At 39.9% G+C, this 16,295-nt stretch overlaps 1 protein-coding gene across 2 annotated transcripts in view; it reads left to right on the top strand.

Moving 5' to 3' along the window:
• The window catches only part of LOC124596262 (bile salt-activated lipase-like), a 72,213-nt gene that overhangs the window by 15,641 nt on the left and 40,277 nt on the right, over nt 1–16,295 (top strand). For both annotated transcript variants that reach the window (XM_047135337.1, XM_047135336.1), the window contains exons 3-4: nt 12,388–12,547; nt 14,869–15,054. In XM_047135337.1, the coding sequence (XP_046991293.1) occupies nt 12,496–12,547; nt 14,869–15,054 (238 nt within the window). In that variant the 5' untranslated portion in view covers nt 12,388–12,495. The remainder of the gene's footprint in view (nt 1–12,387; nt 12,548–14,868; nt 15,055–16,295) is intronic.

Genomic DNA, 16,295 nt, shown 5'->3' with positions numbered 1-16,295 from the left:
CTCTGTAGTGCATAAGTTAACTGCAGAGCGTTGCAAGGGACCATCAGAGGCAGCAATCTGGCGGCATCGTTCCTGCTCGTTGCCACATATGTCAACAAAGGTGAGAGATCGAGACTGCAGGTGGTAGATGTGCTACCCTCCTGTGGACATTCGGAGCGCACATGATCTTCTTTACTGCATCCCGAGCACGTCTTCGGCTGTCCGTCGTAAATGATGACGGATCTGCATCCTCCAATGTGTAAATAAGACGGTGCATGTTTATTTAAAGTTATGCGGGCCTGACGCATCTCCTTTACGATGAATTACGTGCTGAACTGAGCCCATTTCACAGCACCATGTTCATGCTGTGGTCCATACAGGCGAAGTGCACACACCATCTCTTCCGCTGGCAGTTCAAAAACGAGTTCGGAAATTCTATGTCCTATTTCCAAGGCACCCTCGTTACTATATGAGTGGCAGAAACTGAGCCCGTTTTTAGTCTCTAGTGTCCTGTCGCAGATTGCGTCGTTGAGTAGATTGACATACACAACACTGTTGACTATGGAAGAGTGTGTGTCAACCAGTTCGTTACTAGGGAAATATACTTTGTATCTGAGAAAACGTTCTACTTCCAGAGCTTTTGATCGAGCAAATGCACTGTTGAAACCGAATTTCAGTGTCAGTTTTATGTAAGTATTGGCCATTCTGATCAACGGCGACACTAGCACGCGAAAAAATGCCGAAGCAATTAGACAAACACAGAGCGCGTGCTCCCCGGCAGGAACGTCAGCTCTAACTCTGATGTGACATCATCCCTTCTGCACGATCAGTGCTACGTTGCTCACAACACTAGGTCACTGTACTTCTATGAATATGCGTGTTGTCCAAGTGTAGAGTTTGAGGGATTTTTAAGCAGCCAATGTAACCACGCTATGCCCGAGTAATCTAACACAATGACTGGCTATTCGTCGACTCTTATTCGATCCCCGCTGTTATAATTCTTTTCATTTTTGTAACACTAGAACGACGTAGATTCTGACATCCCTAAAACGGTGGAAAGGGGTCATTTTGACCCCACATAAAATATTTTCATATTTGACTTAAACAAGTGCCTTTTCTAGTGTTTGTTAATCCATTCTTTATTTCAAGTAATCACAACAATTATTTACAATTATAAACTATAACTACTAATTTATTTTGACAACAATGTATCATACAAATTTTTTTGTTGCTACTGCTAACAAGTTTCTTAACTATAGATTTTAATTTATTAACTAATCATAAACCTTCTAGACACATTTAGTATCTTGTTGTTGTTGTGGTCTTCAGTCCTGAGACTGGTTTGATGCAGCTCCCATGCTACTCTGTCCTGTGCAAGCTTCTTCATCTCCGAGTACTTACTGCAACCTACATCCTTCTGAATCTGCTTAGTGTACTCATCTCTTGGTCTCCGTATACGATTTTTACCTTCCACGCTGCCCTCCAATGCTAAATTTGTGATCCCTTGATGCCTCAGAACGTGTCCTGCCAACCGGTCCCTGCTTCTTATCAAGTTGTGCCACAAACTCCTCCTCTTCCCTAGTCTATTCAATACCTCCTCATTAGTTATGTGATCAACCCATCTAATCTTCAGCATTCTTCTGTAGCACAACATTTCGAAAGCTTCTATTCTCTTCTTGTCCAAACTGTTTATCGTCCATGTTTCACTTCCATACATGGCTACACTCCATACAAATACTTTCAGAAACGACTTCTTGATACTTAAACCTATACTCGATGTTAACAAATTCCTCTTCTTCAAAAACGCGTTCCTTGCCATTGCCAGTCTACATTTTATATCATCTCTACTTCGACCATCATCAGTTATTTTGCTTCCCAAATAGCAAAACTCCTTTACTACTTTAAGTGTCTCATTTCATAATCTAATTCCCTCAGCATCACCCGACTTAATTCCACTACATTCCATTATCCTCGTTCTGCTTTTGTTGATGTTCATCTTATATCTTCCTTTCAAGACACTGTCCATTCCGTTCAACTGCTCTTCCACGTCCTTTGCTGTCTCTGACAGAATTACAATGTCATCGGCGAACCTCAAACTTTTTATTTCTTCTCCATGGATACCTACTCCGAATTTTTTTGTTTCCTTTACTGCTTGCTCAATATATAGATTGAATAACATTGGGGAGAGGCTACAACCCTGTCTCACTCCCTTCCCAACCACTGCTACCCTTTCATGCCCCATGACTCTTATAACTGCCATCTGCTTTCTGTACAATTGTAAATAGCCTTTCGCTCCCTGTATTTTACCCCTGAAAGAGAGTATTCCAGTCAACATTGTCAAAAGCCTTCTCTAAGTCTACAAATGCTAGAAACATAGGTTTGTCTTTCCTTAATCTTTCTTCTAAGATAAGGCGTAAGGTCAGTATTGCCTCACGTGTTCCAACATTTCGACGGAATCCAAACTGATCTTCCCCGAGAACGGCTTCTACCAGTTTTTCCATTCGTCTGTAAAGAATTCGTGTCAGTATTTTGCTGCCGTGACTTATTAAACTGATAATTCTGTCATTTTCACATCTGTCAATACCTGCTTTCTTTGGGATTGGAATTATTACATTCTTCTTGAAGTCTGAGGGTATTACGCCTGTCTCATACATCTTGCTCACCAGTTGGTAGAGTTTTGTCAGGGCTGGATCCCCCAAGACTATCAGTAGTTCTAATGGAATGTTGTCTACTCCCTGGGCCTTGTTTCGACTTTAGGTCTTTCAGTGCTCTGTCAAACTCATCACTCGGTATCATACCTCCCATTTCATCTTCATCTGCACCCTCTTCCTTTTCCATAATATTGCCCTCAAGAACATCGCCCTTGTATAGACCCTCTATAACTACTTCCACCTTTCTGCTTTCCCTTCTTTGCTTAGAACTGTGTTTCCATCGGAGCTCTTGAGATTCCTGCAAGTGGTTCTCTTTTCTCCAAAAGTCTCTTTAATTTTTCTGTTGGCAATCTGTCTTACCCCTAGTGATATATGCCTCTACATCCTTACATTTGTCCTCTATCCGTCCCTGCTTAGCCATTTTGCACTTCCTGTCGATCACATTTTTGAGACGTTTGTATTCCTTTTTGCCTGCTGCATTTACTGCATTTTTTTATTTTTTCCTTTCATCAATTAGATTCATTATTTCGTCTGTTAGCCAAGGATTTCTTTTAGCCCTTGCCTATTTACCTACTTCATCCTCTGCTGCTTTCACTATTTCATCTCTCAAAGCTAGCCATACTTCTACTGTATTTCTTTCCCCCATTCTTGTCAGTCGTTCCCTAATGCTCTCCCTGAAACTATCTACAACCTCTGGTTTTGTCAGTTTATCCAGGTCCTATCTCCTCAAATTCCCACTATTTTGCAGTTTCTTCAGTTTTTATCTACAGTTTATCACCAATTGATTGTGGTTAGAGTCGACATGTGCCCCTGGAAATGTCTTACAATTTAAAACCTGATTCCTAAATCTCTGTCTTACCACTATATAATCTATCTGAAACTTGTCAGTATCTCCAGGCTTCTTCCATGTATACAACCTTCTTTTATGATTCTTGAACCAAGTGTTAGCTATGATTAAGGTATGCACTATGCAAAATTCTACCAGGCGGCTTCCTCTTTTATTCCTTAGCCCCATTCCATATTCACCTACTACGTTTCCTTCTCTTCCTTTTCCTACTTTCAAATTACGGTCACCCATGATTCTTAAATTTTCGTCTCCCTTCACAATCTATCTCATCATACATTTCATAAATCTCTTCATCATCTGCGGAGCTAGCTGGCTTATAAACTTGTACTACTGTGGTAGGCGTGGACTTAGTATCTATCTTGTGCACAATGATGCGTTCACTATGATATTTGTAGTATCTTACCCGCATTACTATTTTTTATTCATTATTAAACTAACTCGTACATTACCGCTATTTAATTTTATATTTATACCCCTGTATTCACCTGACCAGAAGTCTTGTTCCTCCTGCAACCGGACTTCACTAAATCCCACTGTATCTAACTTTAACCTATCCATTTCCCTTTTAAAATTTTCTAACCTACCCGCCCGATTAAGGGATCTGACATTACACGCTCCGATCCGTAGAATGCCGTTTTCTTTCTCCTGATAACGACGTCCTCCTGAGTAGTCCCAGCCCGGATATCCGAATGGGGGACTACTTTACCTCCGGAATATATTACCCAAGAGGACGCCATCATCATTTAACCATACAGTAAAGCTGCATGCCCTCGGGAAAAATTACAGCTATAGTTTCCCCTTGCTTTCAGCTGTTCCCAGTACCAGCACAGCAAGGCCGTTTTCGTTAACGTTACAAGGCGAGATCAGTCAATCATTCAGACTGTTGCCCCTGCAACTACTGAAAAGGCTGCTGCCCCTCTTCAGGAACCACACATTTGTCTGGCCTCTCAACAGATACCACTCCGTTGTGGTTGCACCTACGGTACGGCCATCTGTATCGCTGAGGCACCCAAGCCTCCCCACCAACGAGAAGGTCCATGGTTCATGGGAGGGACCTTCAGTATATTTAGGCCATTTTACTCTCAAATGTGATTTACAGACACTTCTGTATTCATTTTCATTCAAGTCGGTTGACGCTTCTAGACGCACTTAGCACATGTGATTTCTGTTGTACGTGCACATTTTCCTCACACGGCTTTGTGGCACTTTACACAATTTTCGCTGGTCTTGTTGCCTTTGCAGAGGCTGTTTTGGTACATCCTCCGCTTTGTAGGTGATTTCAGTCCCATATCCTCTTCCTCTGCCTTATGTTCTTGCTCTTTCGTTTCCTTGAGTTCCTTTGCCAGTTGAAGTATGAACTTCTTCCTTTCCATTTTCATGTTCGTTACCACGCTATAGGTGATCCATGCATTTATTGCCGCCATGTCCAGTATGTTCTAGAATACATGCATTGACCATCTTCTACATGCAACCTTCGTAGGATATTAACATATCATTTGTTCAACCATGCCCACCCTATTATTTGTTGCATTGTAAAATGTTACGGTTTCAGGTTTTTTCATTCCTTCCTTTCTTATTGCTAGTTCAGCATGCATCGTACTCAAAAGAACTTTCTTAGTCTTCTTTCCTTGGTGTACAGTCAAGGAGCAGTCTTTGTTGCTCTATTGTGTAGTATTGTGGTGGAGTGTTTTACAGCATTAGGCTTCCTTACTTCATCGGGGCTTTCTCGGCGGATCTTGTTCATTGTACCAACAAATGTTTTCTTTTCTTTGAGTTTTTTAGCAACTTGAAAAGATGTAAAGAAGTTGTCTGTGGTCACATTTCTTCCTTGATTTACAAATGGCTCCATGAGACGCAGAACGACATACTCTGCAAGTGGTTGTTTCTGTCAATGTTGTCCTCTTTGCCGAGGTATGGGAAAGCATTACGTATATACTTTGTCGTTCCTCAACAACCAACCAGAATTTGAGACCATAATTGTACGGTTTGTTGGAGATGAGTTGAGTAAAGCTGCATCTTGCTTTGTTTGGTAATAGTTGCTCGTCAATGGTTATATTTTCACCAGGCCAGGAAGCGCGAATACTATTTTCAATGAACTTTCCCCAAATTTCAGATACAAGAGCGAATTTGTTGGCTGCCAGGCGCTCATCCCGTGTTGTTTTTTCATCAAAATGGATAAATCTGAGGAGCTCCTGAAATCTGTCCCTTTGCATAATGACCTTAAGAAAAGTAGGCCCGCTAGAGTACGACCAGAGATCAGCCTGAGACATACATTTTGTGCACAATAGACCCCGAACATTAATTATGGCTATCAGTTTCTCCAGTTCCTCAAGTGACACAGTCCAGTCATTGTTTTTCAGTACTTTTAGAGCATTTGATTCTGTGTATGTCTTCATCAGAAGTAAGACGGAAGGCACTGATGACAGATCTGTCTACTCGTTGGCAAGCATTAGTAGTGGGGCCTCCTCTCTCATTGAGAACATTCCCAGCTGACCGCCTTCAAGAAGATGAATAATTTCCAATCTCCCGCACGGTTCCATCCCCCGCAATCATCTTTGTAGACGCTAACAACTGTGCCTGCTGTGGTGAAAGAGGTGATGACTGACATATATCGGCATCTGAATCCTCTTCCACTAATCGCCCGACGTTCAGAATGTCTTCATCTTCACTTGTGACAGGTACATAATCATCATATTCATCAGTGAAGTCAATTCCGATTCAACTTCGGAATTCTGCAAGAGATGTAACACTTCTTCATCTGAAAATCCACTACTGACCATACATGTTCGAAAACGTGTTTCACGGACAAAGACTGCCTGAGTGACACAACATAAGCTGTGGCAGACTGGAATGTACGCGTGCCAAGTTGCAACATTGAGCAGCAACTGTTCTGCGTTACTGCTCACTGTTGCCATTGTATTGTTAGATAATTTGCATATGTTCAAAATATAAATCCCAGTGGGGTGAAATTGATCCCTTCCGCCGTTCTAGGTATATGATTCAAATGGTTCAAATGGCTCTGAGCACTATGGGACGTAATATCTGAGGTCATCATTCCCACATAACTTAGAACTACTTAAACCTAACTAACCTAAGAACATCACACACATCCATGCCCGAGGCAGGATTCGAACCTGCGACCGTAGCGGTTCCAGACTGAAACGCCTGGAATCGCTAGGCCATACCGGCCGGCGAAGAAAATTAAAACATTTTGTAAATACTAAATCATATTCAAAAAGACGAGAAAAAATTAGAAAGTCATATAATTTCAGTAATGAAGGAAATTTATTGGATATGACACTGAACGAGAAAAGTATGTCAGGGGTAATTTTGACCCCTTCCGCCAATCTAGTGGTTTTATTTATTTTTATTTATACGTCAAGTTCCGTAGGACCAAATTGGGGAGCAAATCTCCAAGGTCATGGGACGTGTCACCACATGAAATTACAATACAAAGGTAAACCACAGGCCATTAAAAGTGATACACTAAGAAGAAATGCAGATGATAAACGGGTATTCTTGGAAAAAGAGACAGCATTGGTAGTATTAAAAAATAAAAAATAAAAAATATACGACCAATGCTGTCTCTTTATTCAAGTATACCTGTTATCTGGTCGTAGTGCACAAGACAATATGGAGTCGCCAATCAATAAACGGTTATTCATTGGTCAAACATAATATACTAGAACTGGCACGTGATTACATTTTCACGCAATTTCAGTGCCGAGATCCTGAGAAATCAGTACCCAGAACAACCACCTCCGGCCGTAAAAACGGCCTTGATACGGCTGGGTATTGAGTCAAACAGAGCTTGGATGGCGTGTACAGGTACAGCTGCCCATGCAGCTTCAACACGATACCACAGTTCATTAAGAGTAGTGACTGGCGTATTGTGACGAGCCAGTTGCTCGGCCACCATTGACCAGACGTTTTCACTTGGTGAGAGATCTGGAGAATGTGCTGGCCAGGGCAGCAGTGGAACATTTTCTGTATCCAGAAAGGCCCGTACAGGACCTGCAACATCCGGTCGTGTATTATCCTGCTGAAATATACGGTTTCGCAGGGATCGAATGAAGGGTAGAGTCACGGGTCGTAACACATCTGAAATGTAACGTCCACTGTTCAAAGAGCAGTCAATGCGAACAAGAGATGACCGAGACATGTAACCAATGCCACCCCATACCATCACGCAGGGTGATAAGCCAGTATGGCGATGACGAATACACGCTTCCAATGTGCGTTCACCGCGATGTCGCCAAAAACGGATGCGACCATCGTGATGCTGTAAACAGAACCTGGATTCATCCGAAAAAATGCCTTTTTGCATTCGTGCACCCAGGTTCATTATTGAGCACACCATCGCAGGCGCTCCTGCCTGTGAATCAGCTTCAAGGGTAACCGCGGCCATGGTCTCCGAGTTGATAGTCCATGCTGCTGCAAACGTCGTCGAACTGTTCGTGCAGATGGTTGTTGTCTTGCAAACGTCCCCATCTGTTGACTCAGGGCTCGAGACGTGGCTGCACGATCCGTTACAGGCATGCGGATAAGATGCCTGTCATCTCGACTGCTAGTAATACGAGGCCGTTGGGATCCAGCACGACGTTCCCTATTACCCTCCTGAACCCACCGATTCCATATTCTGCTAACAGTCATTGGATCTCCACCAACGCGAGCAGCAATGTCGCGATACGATAAACCGCAATCGCGATGGGCTACAATCCGACCATTATCAATGTCGGAAACGTGATGGTACGCATTTCTCCTCCTTACATGAGGCATCACACCAACGTTTCACTAGGCAACGCAGGTCAACTGCTGTCTGTGTATGAGAAATCGGTTGGAAACTTTCCTCTTGTCAGGACGTTGTAGGTATTGCCACCGGCGCCTACCTTGTGTGAATGTTCAGATATGCTAATCATTTGCATATCACAGCATCTTCTTCCTGTTGGTTAGATTTCGTGTCTGTAGCACATCATCTTCGTGGTTTAGCAATTCTAATCGCCTGTAGTGTAATAACAGATAAAAATAAATGTTCGTGAACCTGAAAAATGTCAGTCCATAAGTTTAAGTAAACGCTATCAGCAGTACAATAAGAATCAGCTTAATTTTTCAAGGAACTCCTCGACAGAATAGAAGGAATGACCCATGAGGAAACTCTTCAGTTTCCATTTGAAAGCGCGTGGATTACTGCTAAGATTTTTGAATTCGAGTGGCAGATCATTGAAAGTGGATGCAGCAGTATACTGCACACCTTTATGTACAATAGGTAAGGAAGTCCGATCCGAATGGAGGTTTGATTTCTGCAGAGTATTAACCGAATGAAAGCTGCTTATTTTTGGAAATAAACTAATATTGGTAACAAGAAACGACAATAAGGAATATACATATTGAGAGGCCAATGTCAAAAGACCCAGACTCGTGAAGGTCGACAAGAGGTTCGTGAACTCACATCACTTATTGCCCGAACCGTCATTTTCTGAGCCAAAAATATCCTTGTAGAATATGAGAGTTACCCCAAGAAATAATTCCATACGACATAAGCGAATTAAAATAAGCAAATTAGACTAATTTTCGTGTAGAAGTTTCACTCACTTTTGATACAGTTCGAATAGTAAAAATGGTGTATTAAGTCTTTGAACAAGTTCCTGAACGTGGGCTTTCCAAGACAGCTTACTATCTACTAGAAAACCTAGAAATTTGAACTGTTCAGTTTCACTAATCATATGCCCGATCTGTGAAATTAAAAGGTCAGGTTTTGCTGAAATGTGTGTTGGAAACTGTAAAAAGTGAGTCTTACTGTGATTTAACGTTAGTTTATTTTCTACAACTGAGGTCATGTACTGCACTATTCGAAACAGAGCCAATGTTGCACAAAACATCCTTCACTACCAAGGTAGTGTCATCAGCAAACATAAATATTTTAGAGTTACCTGTAATGCTAGAGGGCATATCATTTATATAAATAAGGATCAGGAGCGTCCCCAATACTGATCCCTGGGGCACCCCCCACTTGACAGTACCCCACTCAGATCCCACATCACAGCCGTTATCAACATTGTGAATAATGACCTTTTGCTGCCTGTTGTGAGCTACTCCCTGTATTCCATAATGGTCCAACTTCTGGAGCAGTATTCTGTGATCAACGCAATCAAATGCCTTAGTTAAATAAAAAAATACGACAAGCGTTCGAAACTTTTTGTTTAGCCTATCCGGTACCTCACAGAGAAAAGGGAATATAGTATTTTCAGTTGTTAAACGACTTCTCAAGCCGAACTGTACATTTGATAGCATATCGTATGATATAAAATGATCAATTATCCTTACATACACAGCCTTTTCAATAACTTTTGCAAACACTGATGACATAGAAATAGTTCTAAAATTATCTACATTATCCCTTTCTCCCTTTTTATAAAGCGGCTTTACTACTGAGTACCTTAACCGCTCAGAAAACAGACCATTCTTAAAATATGGCTAAATACTGGGCTAACATGTGCAGCACAGTACTTTAATATTCTGCTAGACACTCCATCATAACCATGAGAGTCCTTAGTCTTCAGTGATTTAATAATTGACTCGATCTCCCTCTTGTCTGTAGCGTATTTCAGACATCAATCTCGGAAAGGCATTTGCCAAGAAAGTTATATGATTTCCTGTAGAAACTAAATTTTTATTTAATTCACCAGCAATCCTCAGAAAATGATTGTCAAATACTGTACACATATCTGATTTATCAGTAACAGAAATACTTTTACTGCGAACAGACTTTATATCGTCGACCTTGGGTTGCTGACCAGACACTTCCTTCACAACTGACCATATGATTTTAATTTTATCCTGTGAATTAGCTATTCTATTTGCATATCACTTACTCTTTGCCTTCCTAATAACATTTTTAAGCATCTTAATATACTGTTCGTAATGGGCTACTGTAGGTCGATTGTGACTACTTCTAACATTTTGATATAATTCCCGCTTTGTTGTACATTATATCCTTATCCCACTAGTCAACCACCCAGGCTGCCCATTACTGCTAGTACCCCGTTTAGAATGTTCTAATGGAAAACAACTCTCAAAGAGCATGAGAAATGTGTTATGGAAAGCATTGTATTTATCATCTGTGTTATCGGCACTATAAACTTCCGGCCACTCTTGTTCCTTGAAAAGTTTTAAAAAACTCTCTGTTGCTGTTGGATTAACTTTCCTACATAGTTTGTAATTAAATATGACTTTGGTTTGAAGCCTTTTAGTGTTAAAATTTGTGCGTCATGGTCTTAAAGGTCATTGACACTTTTGCTAACAGAATGGCCATCTAGTAATGAAGAATGAATAAAAATATTGTCTATGGCAGTGCTACTGTTCCCCTGCACCCTAGTTGGAAAAAACACAGTTTGCATCAGATCAGATGAATTTAGATCTGCCAACTTCCTTTTTCTTGCACAATGATATCCGAAATTAATATTGAAGTCACCACATATAATTAGTTTCTGGTACTTCCTACGAAGTGAGTGTTAAAGTATTGATTATAGAAATTAAATATATACGCAATTTTAATGACTCAATTTATTTACGATTATTGCCCTTGTAGTCAAAAGGGCCCAACCCACCACGTTGTAGCACGTTGATAAAATTTTTCACGAGCAGCCACTGCTTCTTTGTAAGGCGCTCGGCTGATACCCTTCCCCACTCACCTCCACCTGAGCTTGTACTGGGGTCTCTAAATAACCTCGCTGTCAGTGGAACGTTGTAGTCTAAATCTTCCTTCCTTCATGCAGGGAGGGAAAGATAATATTATACTAATTACTGCTCGTGCAGACACATTTCAGAAATCATTTTTTCCACTGGCCCATATTGTAATGGACCCTCAAGATACCCTAATACATGTTACAGTACAGTGCAGAATAACATGTAAAAGAATCGGATAAGTGGTATAGCTACAATACATTGCATTTATGCTTCCCACTACAGTCCTCCACCTGTGGTTAAGGTGATGGACAGGTATTCAGGAAAAGCAGCCCTCAAACCATCTTCGTCATTATCTGCCATTTCCCTCAGCGGCATAGTGATCTTCGTGCCAATGTTCGTGCCAATATTACGTGGCGTCATTCAAAGGACTGGCTTCATCAACAAGATGACCAGCAATCCCTTTTCGCTGATTACACTAACTCCGCTGTTGCCCCACCCGCCCCTAATGACTTCGATACTAACAAGATGTTAAATTCCCAATTCTTTTACGTTAAGTCTTTACAACAAACATAGTACTTTACGTGAATGGTTTTAAACCTGTGAAGCGATATTTAGCAAGTAATATTTTTAATCACATTCCTTTCTGATCATGTACATCAGTTCCATACAAGGTGCGAATAATTTGTCGCAGAAATCTATGAAGGTTTCTACGAGGAACTGTTTTAGAAAGTCTTCAGGTTGTCCACTATCTTTTGCCTTTTTCTTGTAAAAAATAACCTGTTATTAGAGGTACTTGTAAGGTAATAAGAGAGGATTTGTGATGTTATTCAGTCAATCAGATAATTTTAGAATGATTTATGAAATTATGGGTAGAAGCTGTATATAAACAAATTATCAACAGCAAGTTCGTTTTTGAGGGAGTCACATGACATTGGTCCACACTTTCTCATTACTTTCTATAGTCTGTTGTACTTACTGATAAAATAATAATGACACGAAATTCTGTACACCAACAGAAAACCAATTTAGTAAATAAAAGTTAATGTCTATTTCAAGCAACACACAGCAGCTTCCACTGTCTATAAGCATAAAGTTTTGAAAGAATGAAGTTATTTAACACGTACATGCAAATTACCATTGTTCAATTGAAAATGTAATCATATTTTTCTTGCTTATTAAGCACTGCTTGTTTTTCAGTAACTATGTCCTTCATTTACGTTTCAGCTTCCAACAGGAGAAAATGCACAACTCATCCCCGTTATGGTGTGAATCCATGGAGGAGCATTTTTGTTAGGTTCTGGGAATACAGAGCTGTATGGGCCGGATTATCTCATGGAACATGATGTTCTGTTAGTGACGTTCAACTATCGTCTTGGAGTGCTTGGTAAGTTTATGTGCTAGTCATAACACACTTTGTTTTGGTTTTTGGGTTATGTGTGTTTATCGGGAAATGAGTAAATGCGATTTACATTTTACCAGACGCCTTCCAACTTCATTTATTGAATTCTCACCTTTGTCCTCAACGTCGTAGAGTTTACTCTTAATACAGCACTTCTAACTTGCATATTGTACCATAGTACCTATAAGCTACAAGTGATTTCCGCTTCGGCATTTTGTTGCTCAGTACATATATTTCATTACTTCCTCTAAATGTTGCTGTTGTTTTACATTTGTGCTGTTTTTTTTTTTTTGTGGAAATATTATTCTCCCTAATTCACTGAGAATTCGTGTCGGCACAGTGCATGAACTGCTCATGCGCCTTTGTACCATGTATTATGTTTGTTTTGTGTAGTGTTGTATTTACGGGATGCCTGTGGTAAAGGATTATATTTGTTTGCGAGTGCGCGCGCTTTTGTGTTTGTGTTTGTGTGTGTGTGTGTGTGTGTGTGTGTGTGTGTGTGTGTGTATTTGTGTATGTGTGTGTGTCTGCGAGTATGCGTAGTATGTATTTAATTTTGTTTTGTTAGGTTTTATAGTGAGATGTTGTTTATGTGCATGTTATCAATTATCAGTTGCTGGGCTTCTACTATAACTTTTCGTAAATATTTCTCTACCATCAGGATTAGACATTTGCTGTACTTCTTTATTCTCATAATTTTGATATCTTCCCCTACGTCTTTGAGAGATCGCTATGTCGTAAAGTTTCTGTAAATGTGAAACGATTAATGTTACACTTCCCACATCTGATATGGTTTTTGTACCTCGATTTAAAATTCATACAGATAAAGACAATTAAGTTTTCTGTCTTGAGTGTTTAGTTGTTGGCGTCTGCATGGAAAGAATTTGTTTCCTTAGAATTTCTGACGCACTGTATGATTAATTTACGTATGTATTTTATCGTGTACCAAATCGTTTCCTTTCCTGTTTAGTAGTCAATCTGTTTGTATGTGTTGTCTTTATTTATTGTCTGCTGCTTTGCGTATTTTCCCGTATTGTGTCTGTGAAGGTTTTGTTCTCTTTTTAGTTTGGATTTTGTAATTTAGCTGGTCTAATATCTGTGTTCATATATATTGTTAAATGCTGTTTGTTTTATTGTTTGCCGCTCCTTCCCATACTTCTCTCGTTATGTAGAATTCTAGTTTATACAAGTCTCTCAGTACAGCTTACTTTTGGTTGTGGGGATGATCAGAATGAATCTTAGTAATTTATCTACATCTGTGGATTCCCTAATTAACTTGAAATTAATATGAAGGATTTCCTTTCGTTATTGTTAGATCGAGAAAGTATTTCTTTCTTCTTTTCTAATGACAATTTTATATTTATATTTACGTGTTGAATTCTGTATGAAATTTTCGCCCTTCTTGTGATCCAACTTGTGCACAAGTCATGTTGACATATCTGTACCAGTATACGAATTACTCTTTTCTCTGTGTGTTGATATTTGCAAAGAATTGATTTTGTTAATGGTTTGTGCAGATATTGGTTAATGTTCCTGATGACAGTGAAACCATTCTGCGTTTTGATTTATTCTACCATGTCTCCTGTGTTTTTAACTCCCAAATGCTTGACTGTTTTGACAAGACACATAATGTAAAGACATTATACATGCGGAAACGCTGCCCGAAACAAACACAAGAAAACGATGGGAAGATGCATGTACAGAATGTTTGCTCTAATGAGAATTTTTGGGGGAGTAGACAGAAGAATAGCTCACCAGCAGATCACTTGGCATAAATGTAAACAAACACCAGCACGCAAAAAAAGGAAGAAAAAATATTACTAGCAATCGAAAATCTAAAAGAAACACATACGGTCTCATGCGGAATTGCCGTTAGGCGTATTTGCAAAACACATTATTCCAAGGCGTCATTTGCACACTAGCACGTGACCTCTCAAAATAATATTTCTTGCAAATATGCCTAACGGCATCTGCACATGAGATTGTACGTTTTTCTTGTATTGCTGACTTATATGAGATTTCCGACGCATATTTTATCTGATGATGATTACTCGAAACGCTTCATAAATGAAGTTTTTAGCGATCAAGACTTTTCCAAGGAATTACTACATACCAAGTCTGTATAGTCGCATACGTTACAAATGGGTGACTACATCAGTCAGATGGAAGACAATCGGCTAGTCAATGACAAGAAAAACAATTGATGGAGAGTCTCATGTTCGACGGTTTTGTAATTCGCATAATATGTTCAGAAGTGTCTTCAGTACAGAAGGGCTGGAACAATCACATACTTTTCTCTCGCGCAGGATTTCTATCCACGGAAGACCAGTTGGTCCCCGGAAACGCAGGTCTCAAAGACATGGTGATGGCTCTGAAGTGGGTAAAGAGCAACATCGCCAGGTTTGGCGGTGACCCGGGCAACGTCACCATATTTGGCGAGAGCGCGGGTTCCATGTCCTGTCATATACTCTCCATATCTTCTGCGGCCAAAGGTAAGTTTCCTTCAGGCGTTGGGTAGTATGTTTACCTGCATACTTTCAGATGCTGCATGTCACGGAAAAGCAACTTTTATCGAACTGTGATGTGAAAAGGTAGCTAGAGTTACGAATAAAATAGATGTATCTTCAGTAGGTGACCGGTTTCGGGTTAATACCCACCAACCAAAGCTTGCAAACTGAAATGTAAGCATTAAATAATGTCCATACTCTTCCGCCCGGTCCGAAGAGGACATCAGTCGGAGGTTATAATTTATTAAAGAAATGTGTGATATTCATCGCAGGGGCAAAGCATAAACGTATTCATCTTGTTGTGCCCTGATTACACGTTCGGTAGCAATTACAATAACCTAGCAAAGAAACATTAAAAGATAATTAACAAAACAGTGTTGCCAGAAGAAAGTATTATACAAACATATGCCGTAAATAACGTAATATCAACAAAGAACAAAATAATTCAAAATCTCATAGGTCCTTTTTATGCTTAGCCGTTCGTTTCCATTCTGTGTAAATAATGTACAGGATGTTTATAAATTAGTTACACGAAAACAAACTTTAATTGTTATCAGGATAAATAACTTACAAAAAAGGTTTAATACAGTGCTGACTGCAATATATCTTTTTATTGTCGCCTAATACTGTTAGTTCCAGATATTTCAGATAGATGTCATGTGCGAATGAATTACTACAATGTTCGTCATGGTGTCGTATGATGGTGCAGAGTGTGCGCAGTGTTATTTATGATTTCATGAAACCAAATCCACTACTACAGTTCAGAGAAAATTCAGGAGTAAATATCGCAAGCCACCATCTCAAACAAAAATTGTTATTAGTAGGTAAGCTGTGGCTGTGTATCACATAGTACGCCGGGTCAGGGTCGCCCAGCAATCTCTGACGCAAGAAATGATCAAATTTAGTAGTCTTACATTCGTAGCCCCTGTAAATGAACCAGACGTGCCAGCTTAGAATTGAATAAGCATAAGCCTTAGCGAGGAGGGTATTACGGAAACGCCTGCCATTCAAACCCTACAAATTGGAATTGTTACAAGCCATAAGAGAAAACAACAAAGGAAAACTAGTAGGTTTTTGCGTAGAAATGTTTAACAAAATTCAAGCTGAAGATGATTTTCTTAATAAAACTGTTCAGTGAGGAAATCACCTACGATAAATTGAATATTCATTATGTTGGGATATGGGGTGAGCAGATACCACGTCACGTCATTGGACATATACGGTAC

Source organism: Schistocerca americana, chromosome 2 (genome assembly GCF_021461395.2).
Source record: "Schistocerca americana isolate TAMUIC-IGC-003095 chromosome 2, iqSchAmer2.1, whole genome shotgun sequence".
Taxonomy (NCBI): domain Eukaryota; kingdom Metazoa; phylum Arthropoda; class Insecta; order Orthoptera; family Acrididae; genus Schistocerca; species Schistocerca americana.
The sequence above is the reverse complement of the archived record's forward strand: the minus strand, read 5'-3'. Positions and strand labels throughout refer to the sequence as shown.